The sequence below is a fragment of the Lathamus discolor genome, chromosome 11, assembly GCF_037157495.1.
Source record: "Lathamus discolor isolate bLatDis1 chromosome 11, bLatDis1.hap1, whole genome shotgun sequence".
Taxonomy (NCBI): domain Eukaryota; kingdom Metazoa; phylum Chordata; class Aves; order Psittaciformes; family Psittacidae; genus Lathamus; species Lathamus discolor.
The window spans coordinates 14,330,240-14,345,202 of NC_088894.1; the positions used below are offsets into that span (position 1 = coordinate 14,330,240).

The following is a 14,963-nucleotide window of genomic DNA, read 5'->3' on the forward strand; positions in this document are numbered from 1 at the left end:
TGGAAATCACCGTTAGTGCAGCAGCACGAGGCGACCTCCTCCTGCTGCAGACACCCCCTCCGTGGCCCGCACAGCTCCCCAGGCCCAGACACAGGGTTTGTAGGGTAACGGGTTGGTGCTGGGGGACAAGCTGGCACCAAAACCCTCTCCAGGAGCAGTGGGATGAACAGCTCAGACACCCAATGTCACAGCTGACCCTACTTCAAGCAGGCTGGACCAGGGACCCCCACAGTCCCAGACAGGCTAAGGGAGCACAGGACCTGATGCCAGAGCCCTCACAGCCAAGCCAGGGACACAAATGTCCCTCAGGGGCTCATGTTGGAAGGACCCCTCCTGCAAAAGCTTCCACCACAGCACCATCAGAGCCCTGCTCCTGCCCGACCCAGCATCAAGCCCCCACGCCAAAGGCATTTTCCTCCCCTATCACCCTCCCTTGGCTTTGAGGATACCCTTGAAGTAGGCAGGAGCTGACAATAAAGACCCTTTGCTCACCCAGAGCTTTACCTACCAATAGAACCACTTTCTCTCTCCCACATCATCTAACCTCTATCACAAACACTACCTGCTCCCTACCACGGGCACCCAGCTTTTTATAGCACTCCCAGGGTCCTGCCCAGCTGAGCCCAAACTGATAGGGACCGGCTGAGCTTACAGGAGGGTGTCACCTCCTCCCTTGCTCCATCTTCATCCTCCTCACGCTGCATCCGTGCGCTACTGCATCCAACTGAGACAGCCCCTGGAGACTGCTCCTGCTCCACAGCTGTGGTCCAATAATGCTTTTTCTTGTTCCCCTGGGTCCTGGCATGGGTGGGAAAGGGTTTCTTTAAGTACATCACCCCTGCCTGCTCTTGTCCTTGCTGAACCTTCCCTGCCGCCCTCCCTGTGTGCTTTCCTGGAGGAAGGATGCTAACGGATGTACAAATAACACAACCTGTGTATTCTTCTCCCCACTCAGAGCTTGTATAACTTGTGGTTGACCCCTCCTAGTCCTCCCTAAACCACAGCCCCAGTGTGTGCTGCCGCCGCCGCTGCTGCTCTGGCATTTTTATGAATGGCTTTGAGCCCAGTGAAGAGCTGTGAGCTGGGTTTGGAACAGCTCCATCCCTTCTACCGCACGCGCTAATCTTGACAAATGATCAGCGTGTGGCTTTGGAAACCAGAGATAAGGCTGTCTGACCACTTCAAGTCAGTGCACTTTCCCACGAAGAAAGGGATTCTGTTCTCAGCCCCCGGGCACAGCTTCCTCTGGAGCCCGGGCACAGCCGGGTGCCCCCTGCCCCACAGCTTTGGGGGGCACACACTGCACTCACAGCCCCCGGCACCGCGGCCAGGGCCTGACCCACAGCAAAACCCCAGCACACAGGGCAGATGTTTGGGCATTCCCTTGGCTGCTGCTGACACCGGCTCCCTCCTGCTCACACGCCTGCGTCTCCTGCCCATTGGGGCCAATGGGAGAAGTGGTCCATGCCTTGCATGAAGCTGGGATGTGGCAGAAGCATGTACTGGGAGCCAGAAAGAGCTTCCAGCCTTGCAGCTGAGCCATGACCATGGTGGGCTTCCATGAGTTCAGTGTTAGCTGGGAACTGGAGCACCTGGAGGGCTCCTGGCTCTCCTGGGTCACTGCGCTCCTTGGGCTGGTACCCCAGAGCTGGGGTGTCTCCGATGGTAGAGCGAGCCCTGGATGGATCCTGTTGGATGTGCACCTGGGAAAGCTGGGCTTTCCAGAAGGCTCCTTCTCACACAGACACAGACCTGCTGCCAAGGGAAAAGGCCTCTGCGAGTGCCAGTTCAAGGAATGCCTTTGATCCGCTGGGAACCGTTAGGGAGAAACTCTGCCTCTAAATCGAGCTGCTCTCTTGCCTTGCCACTTTGGGAAATGAATTTGTACTTGGAAAAACTCAGGCTGGGAGAGCTCTTGGGAAGCCATCCAACCCCTTTCCCTGCCCCAAATTGGTCCTGACAGGCTTTTTTTTACCTAACCTTTCCTTTAAAATCTCCAGATGGCTCCATCCAGCCTCCTCCTGGGCTACATCCATTTTACTAACAGATAGTTGTGTATTATTAATATCCAGCTTCCATTTCCCTCGCTGCAATCTGCTCCCATCCCATGGCAACAGCTCTGACCTCTGTGCCCGGGGAACCCACTCAGGTGCCTTTCCAGCAGCACCTATTTAAAGCTTGGGATTAGGAAGGACAAGGCTGGTTCTGGCCAAGCGCAAGCAGAGCTGGAAAGGCCCTGGGCTGCCCTGTCCCTTCTCTTGTCTCTGTGGGAGGGTGTGGGGCTGTAGGCACTGCCCTGAGCAGTCCCTGCCCATTGGACCTGGGTGGGAATGGGGGGTCAGGGGCTGCTGACCCATGAGGGATGGGATTGTTCAGCTGATGAGGCCATGCAGGTGTTAATTAAAACGGATGTGAGGCAGAACAGGTCACTGTTTGGTGTCATCTGCTCCTGAGATGAGCCTCACAGTGCCTCACCCAGCCCTCCCTCCAGAGACAGCAGGGGAAGAGCTGCCCCTGGAACCGCTGCTCTTATCTCCCCCATGAGCTCCTCCTAGGAGCACCTCCTGTCCTGCACAGTGGCCCTGCTTTCCGGATAAATCTCTGCTGGGTTCTTAATAGCACAAAACCCTTTCACTCCCGGCCTGGCTTGGAGCAGGGCTGTGCAGGGGTGAGAGCTGTAGCCAGAACCATGAGCTCCTGGAGGTTCAGGTGCAGGAACAAGCTCCCTGCACTGAGCTAGGGCAGGAGCTGTTCACATGGGGACACTGATGGACACTGATGGACACTGATGGACACTGCCCCCCGGTCAGGCACCCCTGCGGGAAGGGTCTCAGGTTTTGCCCAGCACCCAGATTCAATCAGCAGCAGGAGCTCTGGTCTGATCCCCTTTGCTCTCCAGCCAAGGCAAGGAGGGAAAGCAGAGCTTTCCTCTGGGGAGCACCGAGGGGTGGCGCTCCCGGTGACCTGGTCTGCAGAGCCTTCCGACAGCAGTTCAGTACGGCAAAGCTCTTCCATTCTGCTGCAGAGCCCAGCACTCAGCACCCTTCACAGTTCTGGGAGATGGGGCTTGGCATCTTCTCTGGGACATGCCCATGTCAGGAGAACGCCCAAGTAGAAGGAGTCTCCGCATGAGCACTTCTCCCGAGCCAGGATGCTGTGCCAGGCTCCGCACGGTGCCTGGGTAGAGCCCGTGGTGTGGTGGGGACCAGCAGCAGCATGGCTGAGCATCACCGAGTCAAACCTGGGCTGCTCCATAAGTGCAGCTCAATGAATCCCAGTTCCCTGCTGCTTGCTGTCTCATGGCTGGATCAGCTCACAGCTCAGAAGGCACATGAGAGTTTTTCCCATGGTTTTGGGCACTCGTAATGGCTCTATCCTACGTGGATTCTTTGATGTCTTGTAAAAGAGCTGATGATGAATCTATTTCCTCAGTGGGGACCCAAGTTTGGCACTCTCCTGTCTACCCAGATGCCTTTTTTTTTTCATAATTAGACAACAGAACAAGGAAATGGAATTCAGCCTCTCGGAGCATGAAATCTGCAGAAAGTGACCTGGAGCCTCAGCACTGGGGTTGGATGGCAGGAACAGGCAGATATACACACTCACCCACACAAGAGCAACGGATCCCTCCTTCCCTTCCACAGCCAGGCTAGAGAGGAAGCAAAAGCAGCTCTGTCCTGCTGTGCCCATCCATCGCAGGAGAGGACTGGAGGCCAGGACCAAGGGCTCTGACACCATGCTCCACCAGACAGTTTTTCCTGAGGCCTCAGACACACACGTGCAGCACGCTGCTATTAAACCTGGCTCGCACTCCCTGCGCACAGGGGAAAGGGCTCAGGCTGCGAGCAAAGTTCACTCTGAACTCCGGCATCCAGCATTAAACCATGCAGCTCGGTTGACTTTGGTTTCTTGTGTAGAGCTGCTCATAGAGCGTCCCCCCTGCAGCATCCCAGCGGAGCGGAACAGGTCCATGTACCCGCTTCATGGGGTGCCAGGCACACCGCGCACGGCCCGCGCTGCAGCCACCTCTGGGGTGCAGCCTGACAGGCAGCTCGCAGCAGCGCCCGCACCATCTGCACCGAGCGGAGGAGCCGCTGCCGAGCACGCACCGGCTCATTACAGACACTTCCTCCTCCTGCTGCCTCCAGCCTCCCCGGCTCTGCTCTCCTGCTAACGTTTCCGTTCACCTCAGGCTGAGCCAAAGCCTCCTTTCAACTGGAAAAGGCCGTTCGTGTCAGTACCCCATCAGCTCTCAGTGTCAGCCCGAGCCTCCATGCCTCCTTCCCCCATCGGCTGCAGGTTTCACTCCTGCATTCAGGATTCCATCCCTTCTCAGCCACTTCTTGTTTTTCTCCAGGAGTTTCGCAGAAGCATTGCACACCTCACGTGGTGCTTCCCTGCCCGGGCTGACACGGGGCAGCAGCCTCATCAAACCCTTGCTGTGGTCCTGGGTGATGCTCGAGACTGCAAGTGTCCTGAGGACAGTGAGATGCTCAGCCCCAGCTCTGCTTCTGCAGGGCCTCACCGCTGCAGGGCTGTGAGCTGACCTTGCTGCGCAGCCAGAGGGATGTTACCCCCATCCCAAACTGCCCATTGCTCCTTGGGGAGTGTCCTCTCTCCCTTGCCCAAGAGCAAAGGCTCCCCGTGGCTCACACAAAGGGTCTTACACTGCTGCGGTGCCTGGGGAGTGCTGTTGGGGCAGGGCATGGTGCTCAGCACCCAGCACATGCTGCTGTGGGCACAGGCAGGATGCAGCACACAGGAGGGGCAGGAGACCTGAACCTGCCTTCCCAAGGAAGGAATGCTGGTGTCTGTGGGAGATCCATGGCTCTGTAGTGAAACAAGGGATTCCCTCATCCCTCCTGGAGCCTGGCACCAAAGATCTACTGGGCAGGGCTGATGCAAGCTCCAAACCAGCATCGCTTCCCGCTTCCCCTCCCCGCAAACCGCAGATGCCGGGTTTGCTGGGACCTTGGTGGTGCGGCTCCATCAGGCCAGGTGACGGAGCTGTGGGTCTCCAGCGGCACCGCCTCGGGCCAAACACGCCGAAGGGCACAGCCAAGGTCCCTCCTGCCTTTCTCCTCCCGCGAGTGAGGCAGAGCAGGGCAGGGGCTGGGGGGGACCAGGGCCCGTGCTGGGGGCAGCGGGGAAGGGGCAGCCCCGGCGCGGCTCGGGGGTGCTGCAGCCCCCCGGGCCCCTCCGGTCGCGCTGCAGCCCCGGGGCTGCGCGGGAGGGTTCCGGGGGGGCCGCGCTTTGTCTGCCCTCCCGCGGGGCCGGGGGTCGGCGGCTGCGGGAGGGCGGGAGGAGGAGCGCGGCCCGCCCCGCCGCCGCCGCCGTACAAAAGGGGTCGGGCGTGCGGCGGAGCCCCGTGTGCCGCCGGGCAGGGCCGGGCCGGGCCGGGCAGGGCAGGGCAGGGCAGGGCAGGGCAGGGCGCAGCGGGCGGCGCTCCGGTCCCCTCCGCAGCGGCCGCCCCGTCCCGCCCCGTCCCGTCCCGCTCCGCCGCCGCCGGGCCCGGGACCATGCGCCGCCGCGGGGCTCTGCTCTGCCTCTCGCTGGGGACGCTGCTGGCCCTCGCCGACGCCAAGGGTGCCTTCTACCCGCCCGCGGCCGCCCTGCCCTACGGCGGCAGGTACAGCCTCTACACGGCCGGCTCCAGCCCGCAGCTCGGCCCCGGCAAGCCCGTAGGCAAGCACAAGTAAGAGATCGCCTTGCGCGGCCGCGCAACAGACCCGGCGCGTACCAGGAGCCGGCGTCGGCCCTGGGTACCGGCGGGGCCCGTTGGGCATCCCTGCCGGGCACAGACGGTGGGCACCGGGGACGGGCAGCGCCTCTGGGGTCAGCGTCAGCCTCCGCGGTGGGTACGGCACCCGCGGTACCGGCCGTGGGCAGCACCCCCGAGGGCAGCCCTTGCTGGGGAGCGGTGCCGGGGGCAGGTGGGCAGGGCAGGACGGGGGGGCTCAGCGCTGGACGGTGGGGGGGAGAGGTCGGGCGCGCTGCGGTCCTGCGGGGGACAGGGCTGCGGGGGGCGCGGGGGTGCCCGTGTGTGTTAACGGGGTAGGTGCATGTACCTGTTCTGCAGGACATGGGCATGGGGGAGATGCGCGGGGGGGGGGGGGGGGGGTGGCTGTGCACAGACCTCCGCATGGAAACACGGATTGGCTTGGAGGGAATTTGCTCATTTGCTTGTAAAGCACAGACTCGGTGGAGATCAAATAGGTTTTCAAGTAACCTGGAAAACTCAGCAGAGGAGGAATGTGGGCTTTATACACGCACTATAGACTTTTTCCATTCAATTGCAAAAGGCCTGTTACTGGGGGGGGGGGGGGGGGAGGTCGCTTCCTTCCCCCCTTGTTCGCTAGAACCGTTTCTGTGAGGCTGCTTTGGGAAGGGGAGGATGTGGTGTTATGAGCAAGCTGAAATGAATAAAGTAACATTGAGACGAACAATACTGGCAGTGCCAGTAGGAGCTTTCTAAACCCCGTAACATTTTCCAGCTGCTCACTCCTAAAGCATCGGGCTGGAGCTATAAAACTGCAGCTCAGGTGCGTGAGAGGGAAAGGGGGTTCTGAGGGGGAGAGAGAGCCAGAACCACCCTCCCCAAGCTGCCGCAGGTAGGCAGTGTTCATTAGCAGCGGCCAGTAGATCTGCCCATGTTGGCTACCAGCTTGCACGCAGAAGGGGTTTACAGTCTGCGAGCAGGTCCTGGATCTCTGGATAGACAGTGATTCTAAGTTTCCACATGCACACTCACACATGATCTCCCTTCTCTCCAGCTAAGAAAAGTGGATCGCCTGTGCTCTCTGTGGCCCAGTGCTCAGATAAATGATTCACTTTTGGAAGTGCCGGGAGCAGCTCGGATCCCTGCACACACTCTGAGCCTGGCGGTCTCTCCCCTGCATCTGGGCAGGCTGGGAATGCCAGGAGTGCCCATCCCAGGGGAGCAAAGACAGCCCTCAGCAAGGGCCGGGATAGAGGTGCTGGTGCTGCTCCCAGGGGGATGCACTGGGGATGTGGGAGGGGGGTCCCTGCTGGGAGGTAGCAGAGAGAGCTGGGTGTGGAGGGAGGATAAGCCTGCTCACACCTTGCTGCTTCATGGAGGGAGCTCCAAAGGGCTGTTGGAGGCAGAGGAGCTGGACTGGGGGCAATGGAGGGCTTGTGGTGGGTCTTGGCATGGGCAGGGGCTGTACTTTGTCTTCACATGTTTGCCATCATTGCTTGGCTCTCCTTCACCTCTTTCTGCACTCAAGATGAGCCAGAGCCCTGCTGCTCTGTCCCCAGAGGGTGACAGTGGGAGGGCTGCACACACTCCCCGTGTGTGGGCACACACATGTGCACATCCCTGTGCACACACACACATGCACAGCCACAGGCACACACACATGTGCACATCCCTGTGCACACACACACATGTGCACATCCCTGTGCACACACACACGCACAGCAACAGGCACACACACACGTGCACATCCCTGTGCACACACACACACACAGCCACATGCACACACACACATGTGCACATCCCTGTGCACACACGCACACGTGCACAGCCACATGCACACACACACACGTGCACACCCACACGCACACACACACACGTGCACATCCCTGTGCACACACACACACGTGCACACCCACATGCACACACATACACACTCGCTCCCCCAGGCAGGAGGCACCTTAGTCCTTCTCCCAGGGCCGCTCTGCTCTGTCGTGGCTGTCCCGGTCCCTTCCCTCACCTCTGCCTGGCAGAGGTGTCTCAGTGCCACTGGCACCATCGTCCTTGCCAAGCCCCTGAGAGCTGCCCTGAGGCCCTGCAGCTCCTTCCTCTGGTCGGTGCCAAGGCTGCTCCCAGGCCATGCCATGGTGATGCCAGGGAGCTCCGGCTGCTTCCCAGCTGAGCTGCAGTGACCCCGGGGGGAGCTGGGCCCTCCCGCGCCACTGAGCACCTCACGCCAGCCCATCTGCTCCTGCCTGAGCCCTGCTCTGTGTGCCTGCGTCCTCCTCTCCCGCTCTGCCGTCTGCCACGTCCCTGCGTCCTTAATCCCTCCCTCACCTCACATCCCTGCTGTCTCTGCCCCTGTGGGCCAAGTCCATCTGCTCCTGCAGCAGCGCTGCCTTCAGCCGGAGCAGACCTGATCTCCATCTGTCCCACCAGTGCTCCTGCATCCTTCCCACGCAGCCTTCCTCCCAGACACCTCATCCTCGGTGCCTGGGTTTGCTGCTCAGCTCAGGAGAGGTCAGTGTGCATGGAGCTGGCTGCAGGCACCATGGCAAGAGGGAAGAGACTCCGCTCCATGCACCCTCCATCCAAGAAGCCTGAGGAAGTTTCCAGCCTCCATCCCACCTGGGACCTGGGTTGTTCCTGCCTCCCTGGTGGAGGGAGCTGCCTTGCTGCAGCCCCACAGAGCAGCCAGCCAGCACCTTCTCTTCCTCTGCTCACTGTAGCATCACACGTGGTCCAGTGTGACAGTACCCATGGCAAGGTCCAAAGGCTTCTGGGCTGGCAGCACCCCAGAAGGACAGATCGCCACTGCCAGATGCTGCTGGAGCCATTTCTGGCATGCTGTTCCCATAACTGCTGCTGCCAGTGGGGTTCTGCTGTGTCCTCCCAGGCCATGATGCGCCCAGCACAGCCCAGCTCTGAGGCTCTGGGTGACCTGTGCACTGGTAGCAACGTGGCCATGACTGTGAGAGCAGCAACTGCCCTCAGCGCCCAGCCTCCCATACACAGCAGCACCTCAGAGGTGAGGGTGCTCAGCCTGCTCCCAGCACCAACACAGCTACACCCCTTAAACCAGAGGAGAGGTGCCTGGGCCCCCGTGGGCTGAGGAAGCTCCTCTGCATTGCTGGGGATGGCACCACGGGGCTGGTGGGATTGGGCAGTGCTTGGAGCTGGGTGCTGGGACCCAGTTCATAACCCAGCCCAGGCACCCAGCAGCAGGCTGGCACTGGGGACCCTGCTCCATCCCCACTCGCTGCTCTCCCCAGGCCCCTCCGCTCTCCCTGTTCCCAATGTGTGGGCTGGGGGGTCCAGCAGCAGGGTCATGCAGAGCAGCCTGGGATGGGCTGCACAGCCGGGTGCTGCTGGGTGCCAGGCTGATGGTGGTCTCCCTGTGCTTCCCCGCAGGAGCTACTGTGCCTACGTGGTGCAGCGCAATGTGACGTGCGTGCTGCAGGACGGGGCCGAGAGCTACGTCAAGGCTGAGTACCACAAGTGCAGCTGGGGACCCAAGTGCCCGGGGAAAGTGCTGTGAGTATGGGGGACCCCGGGCCATGGCTCCCTTCCCAACAGGCCACAGCTCTCCTCGGGCTCCAGAAGCCCCGTGCCACCCATCTGACCATGAACCCTGCTCTTAAGAGCACAGCAAAAGGGGCTGAAGGGCTTTTCCTGGGGGAGGCAGGCAGTGCAGGGCAGGGGTGCAGGGAGGAAGCAGGATGGGATCTGTCAGGAGGGGCAGGGAGATCTATCCCTGATCAGAATTAAATCAGGAAGCCTTGGGAAGCTGGTGGGGTGCACCCCTGCCGACATCCCAGGCCAGGCTGGATGTGGCTCTGGGCACTCTGCTCTAGTTGAAGATGTCCCTGCTCATTGCAGGGGGTTGGACTGGATGAGCTTCGAAGGTCCTTTCTTCCCAAGTGTTTTAGCAGCATTTAGGGACTTTGAGGACATCCTGCAGTTGCTGGTACCTGTGATGGAGATCCCCAGAGCAGCTCCCATCCCTGCAGTGCCCGCTGCTCGACCCCTCCAGCCCTTCAAACAAAACTGGGGTGAAAACAGGGCATTTTCTGGACCTGCAGCTGAGTTTTCTGCACAGCCTCAGATGCTGCATCACACGAGAGGGAAATGCCTCTTTCACACACTTGGGCCATCAGCTCACGAATCATTTCATCCCAGCCCTGAGGAGAAGGACGTGGGGTGTTGGGTGAGGAGAAGCCCTCCATGACCTGGCTTCAGCCTGCACTTGAGCCCAGACCCCCCGCCCCGTGTGCTGGGCTGCACCCCCAGAGCGTGGGCAGCAGCTCAGGGAGGGGATCCTGCCCCTCTGCTGTGCTCTGGGGAGACCCCCCCTGCAGCCCTGATCCAGCTCTGGGGCAGCAGCACAAGAGGGACGTGGGGCTGCTGGAGCGAGGGCAGAGGAGGCCACGGAGATGCTGCGAGGGCTGGAGCAGCTCTGCTCTGGAGCCAGGCTGAGAGAGCTGAGCTGGGGCAGCCTGGACAAGAGAAGGCTCCTGAAGGGGAGACCTGAGAGCAGCTCCAGTGCCTAAAGGGGCTGCAGGGAACCTGGAGAGGGGCTTGGGACAAGGGCCTGTAGGGACAGGCCAAGGGGAATGGCTTGAACCTGCCCGAGGGGAGACTGAGCTGAGCTCTTAGGCAGAAGCTCTTCCCTGTGAGGGTGCTGAGGCGCTGGCACAGGGTGTCCAGAGAAGCTGTGGCTGCCCCATCCCTGGCAGTGCTCAAGGCCAGGTTGGACACAGGGGCTTGGAGCAAGCTGCTCCAGTGGAAGGGGTCCCTGCCTGTGGCAGGGGTTGGAGCTGGAGGAGCTTTAAGGTTTGTGTTGGCACAAACCAGCCTGGGCATCTATGATCTTGTGCTCTCCCGGGCCAAAAGGTGCCAGACTGTCGTCTGTCACAGTGGTCATCTGTGGGGCCAGAGGCCAAAGCAATAAAAACATTTGTGATTTTCCAAATTAACAAGGGGAGTCTCCGGTTAAAAACAGTTCCAACCAAAGCACCTCACCGGAATCCACAGGTTCAGGACTAACGGCTCTGCTCAGACAGTCCCTCCTCACCCCGGGCTGGTTCTCAGGCTTGTCTGTCCGCGTTGCCAGCCCGCTGGGGAGGTCTATTCCTTCTCTATGTGCTGTCAGACCTCGTGGGCCGGGCCTGGGGAGGGTGCGCACGGTTTCTGTTGTTGTGGTGTGATGAGCTCTGTCCCTGGCCAGGCACTGCGCAGCTACACTGACCCACGGTGCAGCAAGAGCTCTTGGAGGAGGTGGGCCATGGTCCACAGGCGCAGGACAAGGGTCTCAGCCAGGTTTTCCCTTGCACCCATGACCCCCCTCTTCTCTACTGCTAGACGCAGAGGTTGCTTCTCTAACCTGATTTCTCTCTTGCTCCCCTCTCCTGGAAAGGTACCGCACCTTCTTCAGGCCCAAATACAAGATTGGGTACAAGACAGTGACTGAGCTGGCCTGGAGGTGCTGCCCCGGCTTCATGGGAGAAGGGTGCCACGACAGCCCCACTGACCAACCCGGCCTCCTGCCCCAGCAGCCCAGCCCCAAGGTGCCTCCTGGGCAGAAGATGTTTCCAATCCCCAGGCTTCCTCCCTATCCCAAAAGCCACCCTGACCTGTTTCCAGGACCAAAGAAGAATCAGTATGGTGAGATCTCGCTCCTGCTGCACATCCCCGGGTTACCACACCACCGCGTGCTCTCACACCTCCTGGTTCTCTCTGTGCTGTTCCAGCACAGGACATGAATTTGGCAAACCATCAGTGGATGATGTGCTCTCTGATCCGAGATCTGGCACTGATTGCTTTGAGGATCACTTGCTTCTTAAATGTCGTTTGTTTCAAAATGTGCGGCTGCAAAATTTCCCTCATTGCTTTAAAGCATTACCCATTAATTTTGGGGGTCAACAGAGTGTGTCTCAAGACAAAGCTCCCCCAGGCTGCTCTCATCACCTGCTGTTGAACAGAGGGCTTGATCCCAAGGAGAAAGAGGGTTTCCTGATCAGCTTAAGAAGAGATGTAGAGGAAAGGAGGAAGGGTGGGCTGATAGCTCCCTGGCATGGCACTAAGAGGGATGCAGGAACTAATGTTAGTATGGGAAAGGACTCTCATCTAGGAGGTAGCCAAGGAGGGAAGTTGGAGGAACACCAGCCCTGACTCTGTTCCTTTCCCTGTGCAGGCAGGAAGCTGCCGGGGCTCTTCGGGGACCGCCTGGACCGGCTGGAGGAGGAGGTGAGGCGCCTTTCCCAGTCCTACGACAGCCTGCACACCATGGTGAGCGGGCTGGGCGACCGCCTGCGCCTCGCCATCCAGGAGGACACCACCAGGATGATCGGCTCGCTGATGAACAGCCCCGGCACGCCGGACTCCACGGTGGGCTTCGGCATCATTCCCGACGGCCTGGTGGATGCGGCGGACAAAGCCGACATCACCGCGTTCCCTCCCGTGGGCGACATCCTGACCAAGGTGACGGAGGTGAGCGACGTGCTGAAGACCAAGGCAGATCTGCTGCAGGAGGTGCGCGGCATGGTCCTGGACCACGACGGGCAGATCAAGCATCTGCTGGAGTCAGCCCGGCCCTCGCCCCTCACCTCCATCGACCTGCTGGAGGAGTACGTGGACACGAGGCTGAGCAACCTGCGTGGGGAGCTGCTCGACGGCTTCGAGAAGAAGCTGGGCAAGCTCCAGAGCACGTGTGATTTCCGGATCCAGGAGGTGCGGCAGCAGTGCGAGGAGGAGAAAGCTGCCAACCTGCGGCTGCAGCAGACGCTGGATGGGAAGGAGCTCGAGATCAAAAAAGAGATCTCCCAGCTGGAGACCCAGATCCAAGGGCTGACAGTGGTGGAAAGCTGCTGCAGCAACCTGGACTACCTCACCGATCGCATGAACATCCTTGAGAAGGGCCTCCACAGCATCTCCGAGTCCCAGAAGAACTTGCATTCCCGGCTGGATGGAGAAATCTCCACTGTCACCCTAGGGAACCTTTTTGAAGGGCGCTTTGAAGACCTGGAAGCCAGACTCAATGCTACAGAGAGAGAAACGGGGAGCTGCTGTTCTGGTATAGAGGACAGCATGAGAGGCACGGTGGTGGCAGAGGTGGACGGCATGAGGACTGCCTTTGAAGACAAAATGCAGACCCTGGAGGACAGGTTCATGACCATCGTGGGGGAGCTGAACAACGTGAGCTCTCCCATGGGAATGGATGGCGCGGCGGTGCCCGTGCTGGAGGGAGAGCTCGCCAGCATGAGGAAACGGACAGAGGAGGCACTGGAGGTGCTGCAGAATCGCCTCGTCACGCTGGAGAGCACTTGTACCCTGGGCTGCAGCTCCGCCTCCAAAGACGTGGAGACCTTCCGCACCGAGATCGAAGACTGCCAGAACAAGAACCAGGACCTGCTCCTGCGCATGGACAGCAACTACGACCTCCTGCGCAAGCTGAACGCCACCATCCTGGAGATCCAGCGCCGGATCGAGGAGGAAGCATCGGGGGCTTTGCAAGGGGAGATCACCCTGCTGAAGATCAACCTGAACACCGTGAGCAAGTCCCTGACGGGGCTCAAGGACTCCGTCTCCCAGTACTCGGACACCGTGACACACGTCAACTCCTCGCTGGATGAGCACGAGCGGAAGATTGAGGATGAGGTCCACTCCATCCAGGAGAAAGTCAATGACCAAGGCTCCCAACTGTTCTTCAGCAACCGGCGTGTCCTCAACCTCAAGGGAGACCTGGAGCGACTCAAAGCCAGGATCATCAACGACCTGAGCTCCTGCAAGAACGTGGCCCATGACCTGCAGAAGGAGATTGCTCACTTTGATGACCGGGTGGCCCGCGTGGAGAGCGCCTGTGGCAGGCTGGGAGCCATCACGGGAAGCCTGGATGGCGTCAGGGATGAACTGGAGAAACACACGGGCAGCCTGTGGGACTACATGGACCACATGAACGGGACCCTGGTTGCCCACTCTCAGGAAATAACGGGACTGAAGGACAACCTGATGGACTGCCAGGCCAAGGTCTCCGAGCTGGCTGAGCAGGTTGGCCACTTGGAAGAGCAGGTGCAGGGGAAGCAGCATTAGCCGCGTTGCCACGCGCTTCTTCCTTCTCCTCCCTGTGCAGGACAGGATTAACTTCCATCACACAGACTTGCTCCAACGGGACAACGGCTCTTGGGATATTTTTTTAAATGAAAGGATAAATTAAAAGCTGCTACAACCCCTTTATTTTTATTTTCAATCCTGTCTGCTCCGCTCCTCCATAACGTGCCCATCGGTACCCACCAGCCCTGACGCTGGTGCAGCAGCATCACCGCTCTGGCTGGGGCATTGCTTTGGCTCCTGGGCTGATGACCCCAGAAGGACAATTCAGGAGGAAGCTGGAATCAGAAGGGGGGGGTGTTTATTTTATTTGTGTGGATTTATCACTTCTTGAAGATTAAACCCCTGTAGTTACCAGCTGAGGAATAGAGGTTCTCTGACCCGAAGACCACCTGCATCTTAATGAAGGGACTGAGCAGAGCCAGGGCTCCGTACAGGGAACAAAACTCACCACAGGAACTGTGGATCTCAGAGAGCACACGTGTCCACACATCCCCTGGGAGCTGCCTTCCCCCTCTGAGACAGCAGCCCACCTCGTGTACCGTAAATCCATTTACACTGTGCATTGTCCTTACGGAGCATGTGAGGATCTGCATTAGGAAAACACACACATGCATATATAGGTGTATGGTATGTGTATGTGTATTTTTGAACAATCACTTGCTATGGTGCTCAGCTGGTTGCAGTCTCCTCTTGCTGTCCACGTGTCCCCTGCTGTATTTTGAAGAACCAATTGAGCAGCTAAAACCTGTCCCTCAGGACATCCATGTCCTGCAGTCCCACTGTGCTGTGCTCACTGCTTACACCTGGGGCTGATACGAAGGGTTATGGAAAACCTGTGTCTTCCCCCAGGAGACATGTGTCCATAAGCCTCTGCAGGAGCTGGGCATGGAGCAGCCCTGTCCTCCAGCTCTGCTTCTTTCCTGTTTTATCACTGAAACTGTGAACATGGTTTTCCACATCTCATGCCAGGGCAGGAGAGCTGCAGCGGGTCCAGGGGCTGAGTGTGAGGCTCTCCCTGTGCAGAGCAGGAGCCTGCATCCTCCTCATGTTCCTCTGAGCTCACGGGGATGCCAGCAGCCCTGGGGACCCACACCAGTGCGGAGCGGGGTACCTTTGAGAAGACATCTTGAGACCTCAG

The 14,963-nt window shown here is 59.6% G+C and overlaps 1 protein-coding gene across 1 annotated transcript; it reads left to right on the top strand.

Annotated features, from left to right (window-relative positions):
* The first annotated feature begins 5,519 nt into the window (after positions 1-5,519).
* Positions 5,520-14,661, top strand: EMILIN3 (elastin microfibril interfacer 3). The gene is made up of 4 exons (XM_065691425.1): positions 5,520-5,695; positions 9,128-9,250; positions 11,133-11,380; positions 11,910-14,661. Exons 1-4 carry the CDS (start codon positions 5,520-5,522, stop codon positions 13,802-13,804), a joined length of 2,442 nt encoding a protein of 813 aa, XP_065547497.1. The 3' UTR covers positions 13,805-14,661.
* The last annotated feature ends 302 nt before the right edge of the window (positions 14,662-14,963 follow it).